Raw genomic sequence first — 20,883 nt, 5'->3', positions numbered from 1 at the left:
CCCGCCGGCTTCATGTGAAGCGCGGGCCCTCCGCCCCCTCCCTCCCCTTCCTTCCCTCCCTCCCTCCCGTCCCCTCCTCCTCCTCCTCCTCTCGCGCCCGCGCCCGCTCCAGCTCTCCGGGGCCCCCAGCCCGGCCGGGCGCTGACATCACGGGCGGGGGTCCCCGCTGCCGCCGCCTCTCGTGCAGGCTCCGGCTGGGGCTGCGGAGCCCCCGGTGCGATCATGGACCGGCCCCTGACGGCGTCCGCGGAGGCGGAGGAGGAACTGGAGTGGCAAGTGGCGAGTCGCCGGAGGAAGGCCTGGGCCAAGTGCCGCGGCTCCTGGCAGGCGTCGGAGACTGAGGACCTGTCCACAGAAGCGACGACGCAGGACGAGGACGACGACGACGACGACGAGGACCACCTCCCCGGAGCGAAGCTGCCAGCCACTGCGGGGAGAGGTCGGTGCGCCTGGCCGGGCAGAGGCGGACGGGGAAGTCGGGGAAGTGCGTGCTGGCTGGCGGGTGGGGGAAAGTCTCGTGTTCCCGAGGTGACTGCTGAGAGGTCTGGAAGGTCCACCCCGACTTGCTGGGGCGGGCGTCGAGGGACACTTTCTGACCCTTAAAGGTATGCCCTTGGCAGGGCGTCTCGGGCACGCCGATGCCGTCTCGTTTCCTTCTGATGGACACTTAAGACTGGCTGTTCCGCCTGCATTTTGCCCCCAGTAGCTTTCCCTACAAAAGAGTGTCCGCGTTGACCCCACTTTCGGAGACCACGGGTATCGGTAACAAGTTGTTCCCTCGCTTTGCCCTGCAGGAAACGTGCCCAACGAGAAGATCGCGATATGGCTCAAGGACTGCCGGTGAGTCCTCCCTTGCGCCTCTGGCGTCCTGGGGGCAGATCCACGCAGATGGGACGCTCGAGCAGAGTGACTCGGGCCGCAGTCCCTGTGGGTCCCATGGCCGTTGAAGCCTGTAAACCGGAAAGTGAGCCCACGGATAGCTTCCTCCTCTAAGCGATGAGAAATGGGAGTACAGCGACTGCTTATTCTTTGGTGAACGTGTTGAGTTTGCAGTTGTTAGGACTGTAGAGATCCCGTGCGTTATTTGGCACCAGGGATCAGGAACGGAAAACATAACCATGCCACGTTATTTGCTTGCCTAGTTTCTATTCCAAACGGTTTCCACATTTCACACTGGTTCATATTTTGTTTTTGTTTTGACATCTGTACATCTGGCATCAGATCCCTTTCCTGTCCTACGTGCTAGCTGCAGTCAGTTTGCTTAAATATATTGCCTGGGCTTTTAATTTTATTTTCTGTGCCATATTTCTGTTTGGAGAGCTATTAAAACTAACTTCGTTCTTGTAGTTTACTTCTTGGATGATCGTCAGATGGCACTGGAATCCACAGAAGGGAAATAGAACTTTGAAAGCTTTCAGACTGCATAAATCTGTTTAATTACATGCTTTGGCAACTGTTAAAAAATGTTTGATGAAGTACAGAGGTGATGAGTCATACGGCAAGAAAATCTTGCTATAGTAAAATGTGCTTGTCTCATATTTTTATTTTTTCCCCCTTCAATTTGCTACTTGTAAAATCTCACGTGAGAATGTACCTTTGTAACAATTGTTAAGGTGTTTGCTTCTGCAAATATATTTTTCCATCTCATTTGGGCATTCCTAAATCTTTTGTTCAAGTACCAGAGTTTGGAAGTCTTTTGGGGAGTGGATATGGAGGGGGTGTTTCTCATACTTGCCAGTTTATTTTTCTCCCCTAAAAACTAGATTAAATATTGGTCACTATTCTGTTTTGACTATCTGGAGCCTTACTAAACAGTCTTCATTTCAGTCTTCATTTCAGTCTTCATTACCCTGAGAGTTGTTGAAATAGATGGACCTTCTCTCTAAAGATGCACAGAGGCAGATACATTTTATGAAATCCTTGGAACCGAGATTAACAATTTAGCCCTAATGCAAAACACTGTCAAATTATAGGACTATGGCCTTTATTATTTGGTGGTTCCACTCAGAGCATGGGTTAAAAAATCATGGTAGGGTGCTATTGCTTTATTTAGTTGTCAAGCACCAGAGTAGTATAACATTTAAAAATAAGCGTAGTCAGGATCTTTTAAGAGAAACCTTCTGAAACCAGTATCTTTCAGGTTTCCTCTTAGAAATGTGTCTGAAAATTTACTTTTACCTAAGTCTTTTAAAATCTTCAATTTTACTCTTCATTTAAATACAGCACTGAGTAGGTTATTTGCCTACTCAGTTTTCAAATAGGTTTGTCATTCAAAATTTGTAGTGTTTCATTAAGTTCAAGAATGTATTTAGAAGAATTAAAAATTTAAGAGCAGGAGAAGAATGACATTTTTGTTTTATGATGTATAGGAATGGATTGTGTAAAAGAGCATATAAAATAGCAGTACATTTGTAGCATTCACCAGAACACATCACCCCGGGAAATTTCGGAAGTTTAGTTGCTGAGTTAAGTAGGTGGATTCTAAAGTCTGCTGATCCTTCCTTCATAAGTTTCCTCCTTGTTCCCAACAGTTGGCACCTTTTCTGTACAAAAGGGGCATTCACTTGCTTCAGGGAAAGCTAGAACAAATAGTCTTTTAATGTCTGTTATTATCAAAGATTTGACTGCCAGGCTGTATGCAACTCTGTTCTTTTTTTCTATAGAAACTTTGGATACTTTCCAGAGTTGGATATGTATTATTTTTTGTACATTTTATACAAATGATCTGAAGACTGCATTTTTCCCTGATAAGTTTCGAATTTCTTTTTGCTCTCTGTATCCTAAATACCACTTTGTCTTTCTTTAAAGGGAGTCTTTTATTTTGATAAGTTTTTTTTTTTCTTGTTTTGGCTAAGTGAAAACATTGCTTGAATTAACACTTAAGAAGGGATAGAGTTTTTGATAGAATTTGTAAAAGACCTATTAAGAGAGTGAGAGACTTGTTTTTTGAAGGAGAATGCCAACTATATTTCGCTTGTCATTTTCTGTTAGTACACAGACCAGTAGAGACATCCACAGGAGTAATGGTGTTTTGTCTTAATTAAGGAAGTAGTCAGCAGGGATGACAAATTAAGAGTTTTATTAAAACATATCTAAAAATTTGACCCCGATGTTTTTATCAATATCTTACGGTAGTTGCTTATGATTCTTATACATTTCAAAATAGTACTAATTTTTAAAGAACTGCCATTACTTGTACGTTCACTTGCAGAAAGTTTTAACATTTAATTGGCATTTCAGTAATCCTTTGAAGTCAACTTCAAATATCAATATTTTTAACAATTGATATCAGGTGTGGTGTGAATTTGTAGCAGGTATAAATTGTTCCTGATGAAAAAGTTGTATAACAGAATGAAACTTCAGAAAGTAAAACCTTTCAGACTTAGGGTTGTATTTTTACTTTAGTTTTGAAAAAGAAATGCATTTAAAGAGATAATGTAGGTGTTATTATTGTCTTTGTTTGAACTGAAAGAATGTGAAAGAATTTTAGCAATGGTTAGTTTATGATAAATGATTCTCAAACTGACTGTATAATGCTGTTCTTTTTTGAGTAACAAAGACTGCCATTGGGTATAGTTGGGGTGAAGGAGGTAGTGTGTGGTGCTTCGTAATGCTACTGACATATTTAACAGATGAGATTTAAGAAAATTTCTAGGTCTTCAGTCTAAACTCTGAACTTTTAATTTTGCTAAGGAAAACATTTGTTTTCTTTTAATTTTGTTTCCTGTTTCTAGGGAAGGGGTTGATGGGAGCAAACATTTTCGTAATGCCTGCCCTTGCTCTCTTTTTCTACTTTGTAAAAAAAAAAAAAAAAATGCAAATCATATATTTGTAGCTTGCCATTCTTATTCTTAATTGCTGGTAGATCAGACATGTGACTAAATCATTACTGGTGAAACTGACTTGACTATAGGTTTTTGCTTAGTTAGTAGTTTACTACTTACGTAATCCAGTGCATTCCATATGTGTTTGGGAGGAGATTTATGATTGAACGCTTGCTTAGCTACAGCTCTTTAAGTGTAAGGCTGTGCAGTGAAAGCTCTCCAGACAGCTTTTTAAACTAAGGCTTATGTTTATGTGGTTGCAGTACCCCTTTGGGAGCCTCGCTGGATGAACAAAGCAGTAGTACACTCAAGGGTAAGAGAAAGCTGCCTTTCTAAATGCCTTCTTTATAAGGGCTCTGCTTCATTTGTTCTCTGAATATGTATGTGAGTTAAAAATGTGATAGGCATGTTCATAAAATGAGCTCTTGCAAAAGCTAGAAGCTAACATGGAGAAATGTTGTAATAAGCGGTGAGTTTAAGCAAATTGCCAAACCTCTCCATGGTGTGAAACTCTTATATTTTATTGTTCAGTTGGAAATTATAAAGACTAATTTATTATAAAAATATGGTGTGTAAACATAAGGAACATATTTATTAACTAAGCCAACTTAGTGCAGCATTTCTTTGCTTATTAACTGAAATTGCTATACCTGAAATTTTGCCACCTGTGCAAAACAGAATTTTCAAGTTCAAACTACAAGAATGTGCAGATAGTGGCAAAGCATGTTTTTTTAAAAAAGTTCACAACATGGGGGAAATCTTGTTTGAGGTTCTGAGTAAATATGAGGGGTAAAAGGAATATTATCCAGGATCTGGTTTTCCATGAAACCCATGGGTAGGATATGTTTTCTTAGTGAAAGATATACTGAGTATAAAATAGCCTCTAGATTGGTGAAGTAGAATTTATCTGGCTACGAATCAATTACATAATCAAAATAATTTCTGAATACACTCAGATCTGCTCATTTCACTGTATCTTATAAAATACTTTGTTTGGTCAGTTTGCTTTAATTAAAACAATGATTTTATATGGACATAAGAAAAACAAAACTGGTATGAATCTTGTAATGTTTCAGGTGTGCTTGTGAAAAATGGAGGAAGTTTTGAAGATGATTTGTCATTGGGAGCTGAAGGTATGTTTGGAAGAACTATATTTTCATGTAGTTTTACAGTTAAAGTGATAAAGTCTAGTTATTTCAGATATATCATACTCAAAGCTGAATTTAAAGTTCTTGAAAATGGCTCAGATACATTTTATGAACTTTTTATGTCAGTAAACTAGTGAAAGCCTAGAATATATGTAGAATGGCTCTGATAAACCATTGTGAAATGGCCATATGTCTTCCTTGGACTTTATTGTTTAAAGGAACTGTTGGGGGCAAACAATGGTAATATAATGGAGGGAAGAATTGTCCTGCAGAAGGAAGGAAGCTTAAATATTTATAATGAGAAAACTAAATTGAAGCTTATTTTTAGTGTGAGGTACATACCCTTATGTCAGACTTACAGCTGCATCTTGTCTCTTTGCTCTTGTCTTTTCCTCTCCCTCTTTTACCAGATAATTCGAAGATAAAAGGATAAAACTAAAAATAGCATAGTTATTAGAATTTAATCAGAAGCCATTATGTTGATGTCTGTTTCCATCTGCGCTAGCACTTAAAGAGTTTATTGTACTGGGCCCTCCCTGGTGGCTCCAGGGATTAAAGCAGAGCACTGTGAAGCTACCACAGCCACTGCAGCGCCACAGGTCCTATCCAGGCCAGGGAGGTGTCCCAGCTGATGTGGCAGACCTCTCCTGACCTATCCACTGCTCTGCTGCTCCCTTCAGCAGTGCATTTTAGTCAGTCGGCCTGTTCTGCTCCCCTTCTGTCTCTGGTGAATCCTCTCACCTCCCCTCCCCTAGCTGTGGCCAGTACCCCAGTTCTGTATGAATAAAGAAATAAACCTTTAAAGAGTGTATTGTACTGTTTATATTTTCACATGTTGTAGAATCTTCCTGTGGATTCATATTTAAACTATCTATAATGTAAAATTAAGATTTTAACATTATTTTATAGTTATTTTAAAATTACTGGTATAAAGCTAGGTTATTAGCATGTGCTTTTTTTTAAAAAAATTATGGGTTTAGCAAATCTGTTTAAATTTAATAATAAATTTATCTGCTGAATTTAATGTAATTGACCTTTTGGTGTTTTAAATCAGTCTTATTTAGAACCTCCTAACATTGACATTTCAACAATATGTGAATATGTTAGTTTTTATTATTTCTGTTTATATGTTTTCATGAAATAACATCTGCATAAAGCTTAAGTTAACTGCTTCCCAATCAACACATTTAAATATATTGTCAATCCCTTATTAAAGGCATTTTAGTATTAATGTAAATAACACTTTTAATATCTCCCTTACTTTCACAATATTGAGTTTTTATGAGTAGTTTTAAGTTACAGAAAAATTGGGGGACAGGTTCAGAGATTGCCTATCAACTCCCTGCATACATAGATTTATAGCCTTCCCCACTGTCCATACCAGATTGTGGTAGATTTGTTGCATTGCTGAACCTACATTGAGGTGTCATAATTACCCAAAATCCATAGTTTACATTAAGTTTCACTCTTCTTGTACATTCTGAGGAAAATACATAATGACGTGTAGCTGTCAATACGATATCATATAGCATATTTTTACTTCCTTCCTTAAATATCTCCCGTTCTTCTGTGCTGTGCCTGTTCATCCACATTAAGTGATTTTATTGGAAATCAGAACCTGTAAGGAAGTCCCATAAAGGAGTGGAGCTACTGTGAAAATTACTCAAGATTATTTATTCAAATTATTTCAAGATTACTTTCAACTGCAGTAAATATTGAGTACAAAGTGCTAGCCACCTTTCTTGTGTATGTACAGGAAGCATAAGAAATTGCCATGATTTTGCAGATTAGAAGTGAACAAAAAAAAAAAGCCATTGTGCTAAAATAGATAAATAATTCTTTATGTATATTCATCTATAAAGATTAAATATAATTCTTTATATTGGTCTGTAAATATTAAATGTAAATTTAACAGAAAGTATTTGTGTGTTTAGTTAACTAGGATAAAGTTGGAGGGCTATTTTTAAAACAAAACTTCCATTGTAATGATTAGAAACTTTTAAAATATGTACATAAAAAATTAGTTGTAACTGGAATGGATTTTCAGCCTTAAAAAAAACCACATTAGAAATTTATGTATATCCTATTGCCACACTTAAATAATGCCATTATATTTGCTTTTTAGGTATTCTTTATTAACAGCACTTAATTATCAGAACCATATATGCTTTTTAACTTCCTCTTACTACTTCTGAATTATTAAGAAAATTCAGTTGGTTAGCTGTTCTTTTTACTTTAAGCATTCAGGGTAGAATAATTAGTTTTACATTACTAAAAACAAGGACACCTCCAAAATGTACTGGCTCTGTCCTTATCTGTGTATAGTGTATTATTTTAATGACACAGACTTAATGAACCAAGACAGGAGTTTAGTATATGAGACAATTAACTGTAATACTGTGGTTAATTTGCTCTCTTAATGATTGCATCATGTAGTTATTGTCCTACTAATTGTGATGTGCATTTATTCTTTTTACTTGTAGCCAACCACCTCCATGAAACTGATGCTAGAATTGAAAACTGGTAGGTAGCTGTATTTTCTTTTTAAAAATAAAGCATACTGAAATATGTATGTCTATATATTTAAAAAATAAAATCTTGTGGAGAAAAAAAATGCAAGAAAAAAAAATAAAGCATACTTATGAGAATGAGGCTTTATATAATCCAATTTTGTTTATAGCAATAACATTTTGGCCAAAGAGAGAAGACTACAGTTTCATCAGAAAGGGAGAAGTATGAATTCCACTGGATCTGGGAAAAGTAGTGCGACAGTCTCAAGGTAACTTATTCTGAAATGATGGTACACTTAAGTTGTGTTATAGATGACCTGTTCATCACTGTTTAATTCTTGGGTTTGTCCTGGTAGTATGCAGTTATTAAAAGAAATTCAGAGTGTTTCATGAATCAGCACAATTCAGCAGATTCTTTTTTTTTTTAAATAAAATTAAAAGTAACAAATAATATTTATAGTGCTGCTGAGGATTAGCCAGCATGTTGAGCCTTAACAACCTGAAAGAACTTCATAGTGAAGCAACTTTTCTTCCAGCATTCTCCAATCTACCTGAGTATTAAGTTACTCTAACATAAAAGTCAGGATAAGCCTTACTAATTTAAAACTTTGAGATTTAAATAAAGATTTGTTTTCACCTTATTAAACCGAAGATCTTTAAAATATATATTGAAATAAGCAAATACATGTGCCTGTGGAACCAGTTTAAACTGTTAATCCAAATTGTTGTATTGGTATGTGAAATTGCCTTCTGTTCAAGTTCCATCTCTAACATTCCTGTTTTCTTCACCAAGTCTGAGAAAGCGTACATTATCACTGGTATGAGTGATAAGATGATAATTATGGCATAATTAATTTCCAGTAGAATTAGAGCAAGGTGTTGTCTTTGATTGACTGATACTCTCCTTACTTTACTCCTCCTACTTCCTGAGTAGGAAACATTATAGAGAAAAGTTGGAGAAGGTACACTCCTCCCTTAGGTTTAAGATCAGGTTGCTAGTCTAGGACAGGCAAAGAGAAGAAAAACTGAAGTTCTGCAACTTTATACTAAAGTTCTACCAACTTTACATTTTTCCTTATCAGTTCTACTTTAACCCTTTTCTTACTCGTCTTTCTTCCTATAGTTTTTAGCTACTTTATTGAGAATCTCTTAAAATGTCAAAAAAAATAAGGTGAGGAATCAAGGGTCTTTAATTTAGTGTGCTGTTAGGGGTCAACAATACAATACAAACAACTTTTGAGATAATGGACTCTTTAAGTGTTATATTTCATATTTAGCATGCACTTTATAAAGATGTTGAAGTAATGGTTTAAAGAACAGAAGCTGTAGAAAAATATTTTATCACTGGAAAGAATATTATTAACTCGTAAACATGAGGTCTGTTATAAGCTTGTTTTATCTTGATTTTTTCCCCTTCTTTTGTAGTGTTTCAGAATTGTTGGAACTTTATGAGGAAGATCCTGAAGAAATTCTTTATAACCTTGGATTTGGACGTGATGAACCAGATATTGCTTCTAAAATTCCTTCCAGATTTTTTAATTCATCATCATTTGCCAGAGGGATAGACATTAAAGTATTTTTAAGTGCTCAGATGCAACGGATGGAAGTAGAAAATCCAAATTATGCTTTGACAAGTAAGGGTTTTAATTGTTAGCAAACGCTTTTAAATTACAGTATCCACAGTGTGATGTCTGATTTTATTGGAAATTTTAATTACTAGGGGTAATTAGCACAATAACATTTACTTATTCTGAATTTTTATTATCCTTTTTTATAGAAATTAACTTACCTACTCCTTTCCTAGATCTTGACTTTTAAAAGTGTTTAGCTTACTTAAACTTTCCCTTAATTGCTGCTGTTGAAGAAGGGAAGAAATAGGGAAAGGGACTGTTATTACTAAATGATGTCAGTTAGTTTTAGGTGCTTTTCTGTAAATATAAGACAGCATGAAGTTTTAATTAAATAGATCATTTTTTATTCATATTGAGTCTAACGTTTTGCTTTCTGACCATATATTCCAAAAATGATATCCTTAGGTAGTCCTTGGATTAAGGATCTAGAAGTCCTTTCCCCAGCTTCCCCCAGTTAGGACTAAAATACCTATTTCTTTATACTTTACTAGGAGAACATTTGGAAGAATATTAATGGAATCTGAGACCTAAAAAGTGATTGATAGCTGTAGATCAGTAGACTTTTCCATTCTGTTCAGTCTTGTGCTTCATTCTGCTGTATTAAAAAGTAAATTCTAGTGCTTAGAGCAAAAAGTCTGCATCCTTCTCCCCAGTAAAATAGAAAAGTTTTAAATGTTAGATAAGGGGAAAAAATCTTATTTTACAATTTTTGTAAATTAAATTCAGTTATTTGGGTCCTCCCTGGTGACACAGCAGGTTAGGACACAGCACTGCAAACTAGCCCAGTGGCTTCAGTGCGAATTCAATCCCCGGCCCTGGAGGTGACCCACATGATGCAGCAGACCTCTCCTGTCTTTCCCGCTGCTCCCCTCAGCAGTGTACTTCATTGATCTGCCTGTTCTGCTCCCCACTCTGTCTCTGGTGAACGCTCTCCCCATCCCTGCATCCTAGTTCTGAATGCATAAATAAATAAATCCTTAAAAAAAAAAATAAGAAATTCAGTTATTGGATTTCTAAGCAATAATAATGGTTTAAAATAAGTATGTATGAACACACAAATACATATATATATATATATATATATATATATATATATATAAAATCTATTTTCTTTGTTTTTCTGTAGGTCGTTTTCGTCAAATTGAAGTGCTTACTACTGTTGCCAATGCATTTTCTTCTTTATATTCCCAAGTCTCTGGGACTCCCCTGCAGAGAATTGGAAGTATGTCCTCAGTGACCTCTACTAAGGAGACAGACTCCCCTCCACCTTTAACCCGAAGTAACACTGCAAATCGTTTAATGAAAACACTATCAAAACTAAATTTATGTGTTGATAAAACAGAAAAAGGAGAAGGTAATAGTCCTGCTCCAGCAGTTGAAAAAGGAAAAGTTCTAAATGTTTCAGTGATTGAAGAAAGTGGAAATAAAAATGATCCAAAGACTCAAAAAGTTGTAAAGAAAAAAGACTCGTCTTCTATGTTGGCTACAGTAAAAGAAGAAGTATCAGGTAGTTCAGCATCTGTAATGGAGAATGCTGGTATTAATATGCTTTCTCATGAAGCAAATAGTAATTTTAATCAAGATACTGAAAATGAACAAGTCAAAGAAACTCAAAGTGATGAGAATAAACTGGATGAGGAATCTGTTACTCTGGAACCTGATGCAGGTGGGTTCCACATGTCCAGCCATAGTGAGCTGGAAGATAGCAGTGAGCTGAAAAATGTCCTTGTGTCCACACCTGAAAAAGAACCATATGCACCACTGACAATCCCATCCATAAGAAATATAATGGCACAGCAGAAGGACTCCTTTGAAATGGAAGAGGTAGGTAAAAACTTCCTGAGACTTCTTTAAAATAGGGTGGGGAAGTGCCAAAAATGTTAAAAGTGACTAGAAAATGTCATCCTAATTTTGACTTTCCAGGGTTTATTATTATTTTTATTTTGTATTTCACAAAACAAGACATGGTCATAGGACAATGTGATGTTAAAATAATGTGACAGTTCATCAGCTTCTCTGGGTTCTCTATCATCTACTATTGACACTTGAACTTCAGCCTCCTTTCTCTCTGTTTAATATTTTCATCCCCTGAGAAAGTCCTGAGAGAATATTTTCAAGTTCAATTAAATATTGCATAATAATTAAAAACATAGGCGCTGAAATCAAGCCGGGATTCCAAGTTCTGTCTCTACTACTGAATTGCTGTGTGTCTTTAGGAAGCTTTTCTGAAAGTTTCAGTAGAAAGGAAAAGTGTAAAAAATGCATTTGGAGACAGGTTTGGTTATGGAAGAGAAGAGGGTGGGGAGCCTTGAAGACTGAGTAGATTTGAAAGGCTACTAGCAGGGCTTCTGCAAAGAAAGGCCATTGTTTGGGTAGGTCTTATTGTTCTGTAGCAATATGCCTGCTCACGTACATAAATTTCAAAGCGCACAAGGTAAGTATCTTTACTTTGATGGGGCTCAGCTAAAACTGCTCTTGAATTTTTAGGGCTAATAATTCTGTGTTGAAACTGTGTAGCTTGGGGCAGGAAATTGTTTATCAAGTAGCAGATGTCAGACACAGCATTAGGCCCTTGAAGTATTTTTTCTATTTCAGTTGTGAATCAGGCAGTGGTGTGTCATTTTACCCATGAGGAAATTGAAACATACAAGCTAAAGAGTTGAGGCTATATGTTATAAAATGGGTAGGTTTTCTTTCTTTTTTTTTTTTTTAAAGATTTATTTATTTATGCATACAGAACTGGGGTACAGGCCAGAGCCTTGGGGCGGTGAGAGGCTTCACCAGAGACAGAGTGGGAAGCAGAACAGGCAAATCGACGAAGTACACTGCTGAGGGGAGCAGCGGGTGGGTCAGGAGAGGTCTGCCACACCATGTGGTCACCTCCGGGGCAGGCAGGAATTGAACTCATGCGGAAGTGGCTTTAGCTTCTCAGTGCAGTGCTTTAACCCGCTGCACCACCAGGGAGGGCCGGGTAGGTTTTCTTTTTAAACCTGTTACCTAGAAGTTTTGCTAGTGCCTTACACTAGTTTTAGGATCACATGCCATTATTTAGAGAATCAGAAAACAGGATAATTGATTCTGCCCATAAATGTCCTGTTAGGTATCTGGTACAGTGAGAGGATTTTTACTTTTTTGCAAAATTTCAGTTGCTGAAATGGAGATTTACCTTTTTTGTAGCCTTTGAATGTGTCTTTTAATACTTCCAACCAAAAACTGAAGTCAAAAGAGATTTGAAATATTTTACAATATCTGTAATCTTTTCCTTTATTTCTTTTTAGCTTTTACACTTCTGTTTAATACTTCATATAATTTGGTTCTCATGATGATAAATTTGAGGAATGACAACTTTATGATGGCTACTTTATTTAAAATTTTGTGTTCCATTCACTGAGAACTTTTTGAGTTTGTTTTAGTCTAAACTTGTGGCACTTACAATTAAAATATAAGTTGTTGCCTTAAACTCTCTCTTTTGACAATCAGGTAGGAAATTAGTTTCCTTATTTTAGTATAACAGTAGAGTATAAAATTAAAATAAAATGTTAGATACTTGTAATTCTGGTGTCAGTGGCTTATGATACTCTTACATGTTGTTTTTAATGTCTAGAATTCTTGAATCCTATGCTGTGCTCCTAAAAAATTACTGATATTATATACAAAGGTTCTTGTAAATGTTTATATTGTGCCAGCTGGATGTCCTTTGACAGCAAGTTAAATTTAATGGTAAAGTGGGTTTTTTTTTGCTCCCTCTACTGGCAAAAGCAGTTAGTAAAGAAAGTAATAGGACACTGGACTGAGCAATTGTTTTTTGTTTTTTTTTGTTTGTTTGTTTTTTTTAAAAAAAAAACATGTTTTAGTGGTTCAAGAGTAGTGGAAGATTTTTGTTCTTAAAAATAGAATATATGATCTACCATAGTTCATTGTAAAAATGGGGAATTTTTTCTTCAGATTTATTTAAAGGATGGATTAAAAACCTCCTCCTAGAATTGTTTATATCCCTTGGGGAACTTTTAAAGAGAACATGGGGAACAATGGATAAAGAAGGGAAATAATGTGTTTCTTTAATTTCCTCTTCCCCCAAGTATGATTTGAATCATATTGACATATGAAGAGAACAATTTTGTTGAGGCAAATTTGTAGATTCCATTCAAAGTAGGCTGTTACTGGTTTTCTTTTGGACTCCTTTCCCTGGAGATTTGATTCTTACTGGGAACTTTCTTCCTGTAAAAACAGAGAGTAAATATATCAGAGTGTACTTGCTCAGTAAGTTATTCCTCAGGTAGATGAACTGATTGCCAGCTGCAATCAGCTGCAATTTGGGCAACTGGGGGAGAAAATGATGGCAGACAAGCTCTGCATGAAGCTCCAGACCCTTCTGAGGCAGAAGGTAAGGTCTGATAGTCTCAAGGAATGACGACCATCTTGATGGCAGGGTGGTTAAATAGGTGACAGGTTTGATCCAGACCTTGGAGAATGAAAGTGTTTTTCATGTTAAAAAAGAAGGGCCAGGTTATTTTCATTTAGCTGAATATGCCTATAAAATGTTTGTAGAATTTTAAAAAATGTTTTAGTGTATCTAAAAGTTATGCATCTCTACTTTTGAGTTTTCTAACTCTTAATAACTAACCTTAATGATTCTTGCAGTCTTCTTGAAATTACGTACTTTCAGTAAATACATCGTGGTGACTCTTTAGAACCATAGATTAGTGTTAGGAATGATTCACATTTAAGCCATAATATGATCCTGTTCAGGAACCATTATTCATATTTTAGGCATAGAAGAAAAATGTTTAAGGAAGTATTTTTGTCTGTGTTTCTATAAATATATTGTTCTCCATAAATGAATTTATATTCAAATCTAGGTATTAGTGGATATGCATATATTTTTATAAGCCACTGAAATTTTAGTAAGTATGTAATTCTCTTTACACTGACTACTATCATCAATATACCTCATTACTTATTTTTAGCTATTAAATTAAGTTAAAGCAATTACCATCAGTCAGGCATTTGATAGATGGATGTTTTTTTGACCTTTAACATATATAGGTTTTGAAAGCTGATAATATGTCTGCAATAGAATGAGCTCTAAAAGATGACATATGCTTGGATGTCTGTTATTTCAAAACCCTGTTAAATGCCGTTTTGCTGTTTGCTATGATCTAAAAAAATGAAGTCAACATTTTTCTTAAGAATTTTTGACATTAAAAGTAAACTCTGTGTGTGTAAAACTTGGGAGGTTTTATTAGAAGGTGAAATTTGCAAATAAATATAGAATAAGTACTCTGCAACAAAATGGAATCCTTGAAATATTTTCCATTTTCTCCCTTTACAAATGAGGTCAGATTTACCCCCAATTTTTCAGAGGATATAATTTCTAAGAAATTATATCAGTGACTTACAGCACCATAGGGGAGAAGGGCAGGAGGTTGTCGGAAAGTGATCTTCTGTTGCAGTCTTTACCACTTTACTATTTCAGAATGCTTCAATCACATTTGATCAACCTGTGTCATCCTTAGAAGTTTTAATCTTTACAGTTAAGAAAGCTGAGATAATCATCACAGTTATCTGACACCATTAATCCTGTAAGTGACATAAATCAAATTTGAGCCCAGATCTTTGTATGAATCTGTGTTGAGCCACATCAGACGGCTTGCTAAATGTCAGTTTGGCTAAATGTAAGATCAGACATTGGACAAGAGCTCTTGTCATCTGATGCAGACAGCCCTTTACTACTACTTTGGAAAAATAATACTTCCCTTTGAATTTTTGAAGATGTACTTAAAAATTAAGCAGAATTATAATTTTTAAAGTTCCTGTTTTGATTTCTTGAATGAAGTGGTATTGCATTATAACCTGTTATATGTATATATTTCAGGTGTACATCATTGAAATTCAAATAAATAAATAAATATGTATGTATATGTGTAATAAATAATTGATTTTCATTTTAAAAAACACCTATGCAATGTCTCTTAAACCTGAAAGAAAGGTTATTTTTGTAACAACATGCATGCTACTGCTGTGTGGAATGCAATACAGTAATATTGTGCCAAGATAGTGTATCTCAGTGAAGATGAATGTTGCAAAGTGTAAAAAGTCTAAGTAAGGAAGTAGGAGAACATGAATCGAAAAAGGTATTTCTTTTACTAAGACATTTTTTAACTGAAGTAACCTAAATGTGTGGGTTATTGTAAACATGTTCTCATATAACTCTTAACTCTCCAAACACTAAGATAAGACAAAAAAAAAAAAACTTTTTAAAGATTTATTTATGCATATATATATCCTCTGGGGTACAGCAGAGGTGCAGGGGTGGTGAGAGGTTTGACCAGAGACATAGTGGGGAGCTGAACAAGCAGATCAATGAAGTACACTGCTGAGGGGAGCATTGGTTGAGACAGGAGAGGTTTGCTGTTCCATGTGGCTCACCTCCAGGGCAGGGGATCCAACTCACACTGAAGTGGCTGTGGCTAGTTCTCAGTGCTGTGCTTTAACCCATTGCGCCACCAGGAAGGGCCAGACCAAACATTTTTATTATTTTGGTATATTGGTGCTTTTTTATTAAAAAAAGTATATATATTACTCAAAGTTTCAAACTTGACCAAAAATTGTAGAAAATCTCATAATGAACTGCTATTAGCTATCACTAAATTTCGTTTACAATTTTTTTAAAAGATTTATTTATTTATGCATACAGAACTAGAATGCAGGCCAGGAGTGCAGGGGCAGTGATTCACCAGAGACAGAGTGGGGAGCAGAACAGGCAGACTGATGAAGTACAGTGCTGAGAGGAGCAGCAGGTCAGGAGAGGTCTGTGGTGCCTCCTGGGTGGGGATCGAACTCTTGCTGAGGTGGCTTTAACTTCTTTGTGCTGTGCTTTAACCCTCTGCGCCACCAGGGAGGGCCCCTAGTTTACAATTTTTAACTAGTATTAATTTCATGAAAGGCAGCCTGTAGCTAGTAACCAGTTTTGCTGAGGTTTTAAGACCACTGAAAAGGGAAAATCATGCTACATAAATCTATGTTTTTTATTTTCTTCAAAATTTCCTATAGTGGACCCCATTTTGAGTTTCATCGCTTTACTTTGTGCAGTTATAACCTATTAACATTAGTATGACTTTTTTGTTATCGACATTGATTGATGATTTTTGCTGAATAAAAAGGATATTAGTTTTAGTAATTTTATTAGTAAAATTAACTCCTCTCTTTCAATTAAATATGTATCTTTAAATTATGCAGTTTATGAAAGAGTAGACCATTATATTTATTATGCCATAGAGTAGCATCTTGAAGGTAGTATACTGAGAGATACGTTATTCATGAAAAGCCTTGTTATTGGGTGACTGACTTTTCTAATTTCAAAGAATAGAATGTAATAATTCAGTATTTTAAAATGAGATTGTAATTTTTCTATCATAACACAATGCTTAATCTAAGAGTCCTAGAATGTAAATAGAATGTAAATAAAAAGGCACTTGGAGCCCTCTTTTATTTTTTGGGCTATATGATAATTTATTTTCCAGAAAACTCTTGAAAGTAGGCTAGATCTGAATGGAGACTAATATAGTCTTGTTGAATATTTAAAAAAAAAAATTGTTTCCTTGCAGAGAAAAACAATGGTTTTCCTGTTGAACTTGTTATTCCTGCTTTGAAGAATATAATACGATAATTTTCAGTAATAACAAAGAATAGTAGAAACTATTTATGTATGATTTATAGATGATGGTTTTAAATAACCACTGTTGTTTCAGTTTTCGAAAGTAGCATAAACTTGGATTCATGGAACTAAGTGGAACAATGATATCACAAAGCAGAGCAATTTTTGTGTTACATAACAGCTGTACTCTCTGAGCTTTTTTCTATATCGATCATTGCACTCCCATTTCTATGGAGTATTTTCTTATTCTTGAATGAACCATTAACTCAGAATACCCGAGTTCTACCTAAAATTTGCTGGCTGTCTGCTCTCATATTTTTTCAAGGTTGAACACCTACATTGGCTAATTTTCCTACTGTACTAGCATTATTTTAAGTACCTATGTATTACCTAATATGTTACAAATTATTATTACCTGCACCATCCAAATATTTAATTTTTTTTTAAAGATTTATTTATTTGTGCATACAGAACTGGGGTACAGGCCAGAGGCTCAGGGGCAGTGAGAGGCTTCACCAGAGACAGAGTGGGGAACAGAACAGGAAGATCGACGAAGTACACTGCTGAGGGGAGCCCGGGCAGGTCAGGAGAGGTCTGCCACACCATGTGGTCCCCTCCGGGGCAGGCAGGAATTGAACTCATGTGGAAGGGGCTTTAGATTCTCAGTGCTGTGCTTTAACCCTCTGCGCCACCAGGGAGGGCCCCAAATATTTAATTTTATTACAGAGTTAGGTATGCTCGAATAGACTGTTGGTGTGGTAAAGAAGAAATCTAAATATTCCTAAATTACAGAGTTGGACAGGTAGGAAAATAATGCACAAAAGACAGCTTTTGTAGATACCTTTTCTGGACATGATTTTTAGGGAGGATTTATGGTTCAGGTCTTTCAATTTTAGTTTTTTAATGTACTTTTCCATGTACAGCTCCCAGGTTATGTTACTTAAAAGAACATTTAAGTCAGGCAGGGCAGTACTACATATGAATGGTTTGTGGGATTTTATAAAGTTGTGGTATGATGGTAGCAGTATGCCAGTTTTCAAGTGCAAGACATGTAATTGCATCACCTCTGTCAGTAATAGCCTGTTAAAATGAATGTATTGATATTTATCCTGGGATAGATCTTACCCTTTTGACATGTAGAGAGCTCTTCTTTGAATATATTTTTCATTTAATGATAACTTAAAACTAGCTATACATGTAGTCATTTTTCTTTGCTAGTTACAAACTTGCAGCACTATTAAAAACTGTAAAATAGATCATAAAATTAAGTTGTAGGGTATTCTAACTAGTTTGAAATAACATTACTTGTTAAAAGCTACGTGAAGCTTTGGTACACATTCAGATTGATTTGCTTATTAATAAATAATTATCAGGAGGTGTTGTTCTTTGCCACATATTTGATTCTTTTAGTTTTGGGTATTTTATTCTTTTAGTTTTAACACAAAACTGTTCTTTAGGTTCAGAGCACAGAGGGAGAAGCTCCCCATGTTCCAGCCACATATCAGCTAGGTCTTACCAAATCAAAAAGAGGTAAGCAAACTAGTATCTTCTATTTCCTGAATATATTATCAAAGCGGTAATAGTTGATTTGGAAAGAAGTTTTAGCTATTTACTTGTAAGTGGAAAAAGAAAAGCACCGTGGTATGCATACTTCTTTATGGTTTGCTTGTAGAATTTCTTTTGTATTGAAGACTTTTGTGCCATATGTGTAATATTAATTTGCTTATCCTTTGATGATGTGTTAGACAATTTTATATACTCTATTTTTCAATTCTACATTAAGGCTAAATCTGAAGATGTAGTAAACAACAGACTTACAAATCCTTTTTACATTGTTCTGATTGAAATACACACTTGAAATATTCATTTCTGAATTTTCATTATTTAAATATGATTCCTAGGTATAAAATAGGAACATGCCTCTGGCAATAAACCACAAATGTCTCTCAGCAGCAGTTAAAGCTAGTTAAATTAAATTCAAACTGTGGATCAAAGGTTACATATCATTCTTCTCTTATATTATTAATTATTGACCAAGAACCTTTGAATCCACTCCTCTTACTTTTAATTTACATGAGAAAAATCATGCAGATCTTCCTTAATTTACACAACCTTTGAGACTTAAAAAGAGGGAAAGGACAGAAGAAGTTCAAATGACCACTAAAGGTAGGACTGACTATGTTTTGTTTTTTTAAACAAAGATTCAGATGTTTGTTTTCTTTTGATTACTAAAAATGACTTCATGAGAGACAATTTGCATATGACTTGCAATATGACACTAAGAAACAAGAGCTCTACTCTCACTACATCACTATAGCTTTGATCAAAAACAAATGATCCTTCCTATTTAATGTTTTCCCCTTGTAAGTCCATAACTACATGTATTGTTTCTAAACTGTAAGGGAAAAATGACAGTTACTACTGAATCTTTAGATAGATAGGGAGGTGACAAAGTGTGGAATCACTTTGCCCTTTCTCTAAAGGGGATAAAAACAGTATAATTACATTAAGATCTTCCAAGAACAATTTTCCTGTAGTCGGACAAATGGCATGTAGTTGGTATTCACATCTGTGGGTTTGTTTGTTTTCCTTTTATTGACACGGGGCTTCATATTTCTGGGGGCATAAGTAAAGAGGCAACATTTTTGTTAATCACATTTTTATAAATTAATAGTGTTTGTGAAAGAGAGGTAGAAACTGTTTTGTTTTTGAAAATACTGATCAGATTTTGATATTGTGATGTATATTAGATTAATCATAATTGCAGAATCAGTGATTATTCCTTTGACAAGTTTAACAAAAGACATATAGTGCATGTATAAAGACACTTCACACTTACTTTAGTAATAAGATTTTTGAAATTACAACATCTTAACCTCTAGTATAGCCCAGGGATTTATACTGAATCCCAGAGAGGTTTAGTGATTTATGTCACAAGCTAACATTCAGCAGATATGTTGAGAGATGTCCAACATTGTTCTTATCACAGAAGACAAGCACTATTTTCTTTAGTCTATCAGTGTATATCTCTGTTCTGTTTTTTTTTAATCATACTAAACAAAATTTTCAGATTTTGTTTTCTTACTATAATGCTTGTGAAAGTTATTAGAAATAATGCCTTATCTCTTCAATGAGGATGGACAACCAATACTTTTCAGTTCTACCTTTTTCTGTGGAGACATGTTTTCTAAAGTCCTATATTCTGGCTTGTAATTAACAGGATAGCGTCTTAGGCATTCATCTTCGTTCTTGAAGTAGCTCTTTGAAATAGATAGGAGAATTTTAACTTGTTTTTGAAAGAGAGAGTTATGCTATTGCTTATGGCATTAACATGGGAACTCAAACCCAGGCCGCCTTGTCCTCCACTGCACCTGCTCTGAAGCCAAAGCAGTCTGTAGTCTGCCCTGACCTGTGTGAACTCAGACAGAGTTAACCACAGAGAGGGAATGTGGTACAGACTGTGCTAGATAAAACAGATACTAGCAGAGAGAACCTGGGTGGAGTTGGTCTCTTTGGCCTCCCTGGACTCTCCTGACAACTGTTCTATCCCGCCATATGGGCAACTTCCTTTCTGTATCTTTGAAGCAACTACTTAATTCTGTTGCTTGTGGGAGATAGTTATCATTGATTCATTCAGCAAACTTTTTTTTTACTGTAAGTAAACTTGTTCTAGATACTGGGATACAAAGAAGAGTAAAGAAGGTTCCTACCTTCAGAGAGCTCATACTCTAGTAGTTTTCAAGGCATGAAAGCATGTAATTCTGGTGATAACTACTAGGAGTCAGTACATTTATCATTTTATCAATATAATATGTAATTATGGTAGAAGTGCTTATGGTAGAAGCTTATTGCAGTTCAGTTTCAGTTATTCCAGTTTATCTAGATTTATCAAGGCTATGAATCAGTCTCTTAGATTTTGAAGTTTGTTAACTTAAAAATAAGACTGAATTATTTTAAATTTTAGTAAGAATAAGAAGATTCCATTTCATGGTGCTCTGTGTTGAGCCTGATAATGCAATGGGATAAACTTTGATTTTATATTTTATCCAACATCAGTTCTTGGTTTTTTTCTTTATATTTAATACATATTTTTTTACATTATTCTTCATTTTA

The 20,883-nt window shown here is 35.5% G+C and overlaps 1 protein-coding gene across 1 annotated transcript in view; it reads left to right on the top strand.

The window, feature by feature from the left end:
- The window catches only part of SSFA2 (sperm specific antigen 2), a 40,749-nt gene continuing 19,866 nt past the window's right edge, over positions 1-20,883 (top strand). Inside the window, exons 1-9 of the mRNA XM_004674470.2 lie at positions 1-439; positions 795-840; positions 4,088-4,137; positions 4,901-4,957; positions 7,456-7,495; positions 7,653-7,751; positions 8,908-9,116; positions 10,240-10,937; positions 18,228-18,300. Coding sequence (XP_004674527.1) covers positions 223-439; positions 795-840; positions 4,088-4,137; positions 4,901-4,957; positions 7,456-7,495; positions 7,653-7,751; positions 8,908-9,116; positions 10,240-10,937; positions 18,228-18,300 — 1,489 coding nt within the window. The 5' untranslated portion in view covers positions 1-222. The remainder of the gene's footprint in view (positions 440-794; positions 841-4,087; positions 4,138-4,900; positions 4,958-7,455; positions 7,496-7,652; positions 7,752-8,907; positions 9,117-10,239; positions 10,938-18,227; positions 18,301-20,883) is intronic.

This window comes from Condylura cristata, unplaced genomic scaffold, assembly GCF_000260355.1.
Source record: "Condylura cristata isolate star-nosed mole 26May11 unplaced genomic scaffold, ConCri1.0 scaffold00002, whole genome shotgun sequence".
NCBI lineage: Eukaryota > Metazoa > Chordata > Mammalia > Eulipotyphla > Talpidae > Condylura > Condylura cristata.
The sequence above is the reverse complement of the archived record's forward strand: the minus strand, read 5'-3'. Positions and strand labels throughout refer to the sequence as shown.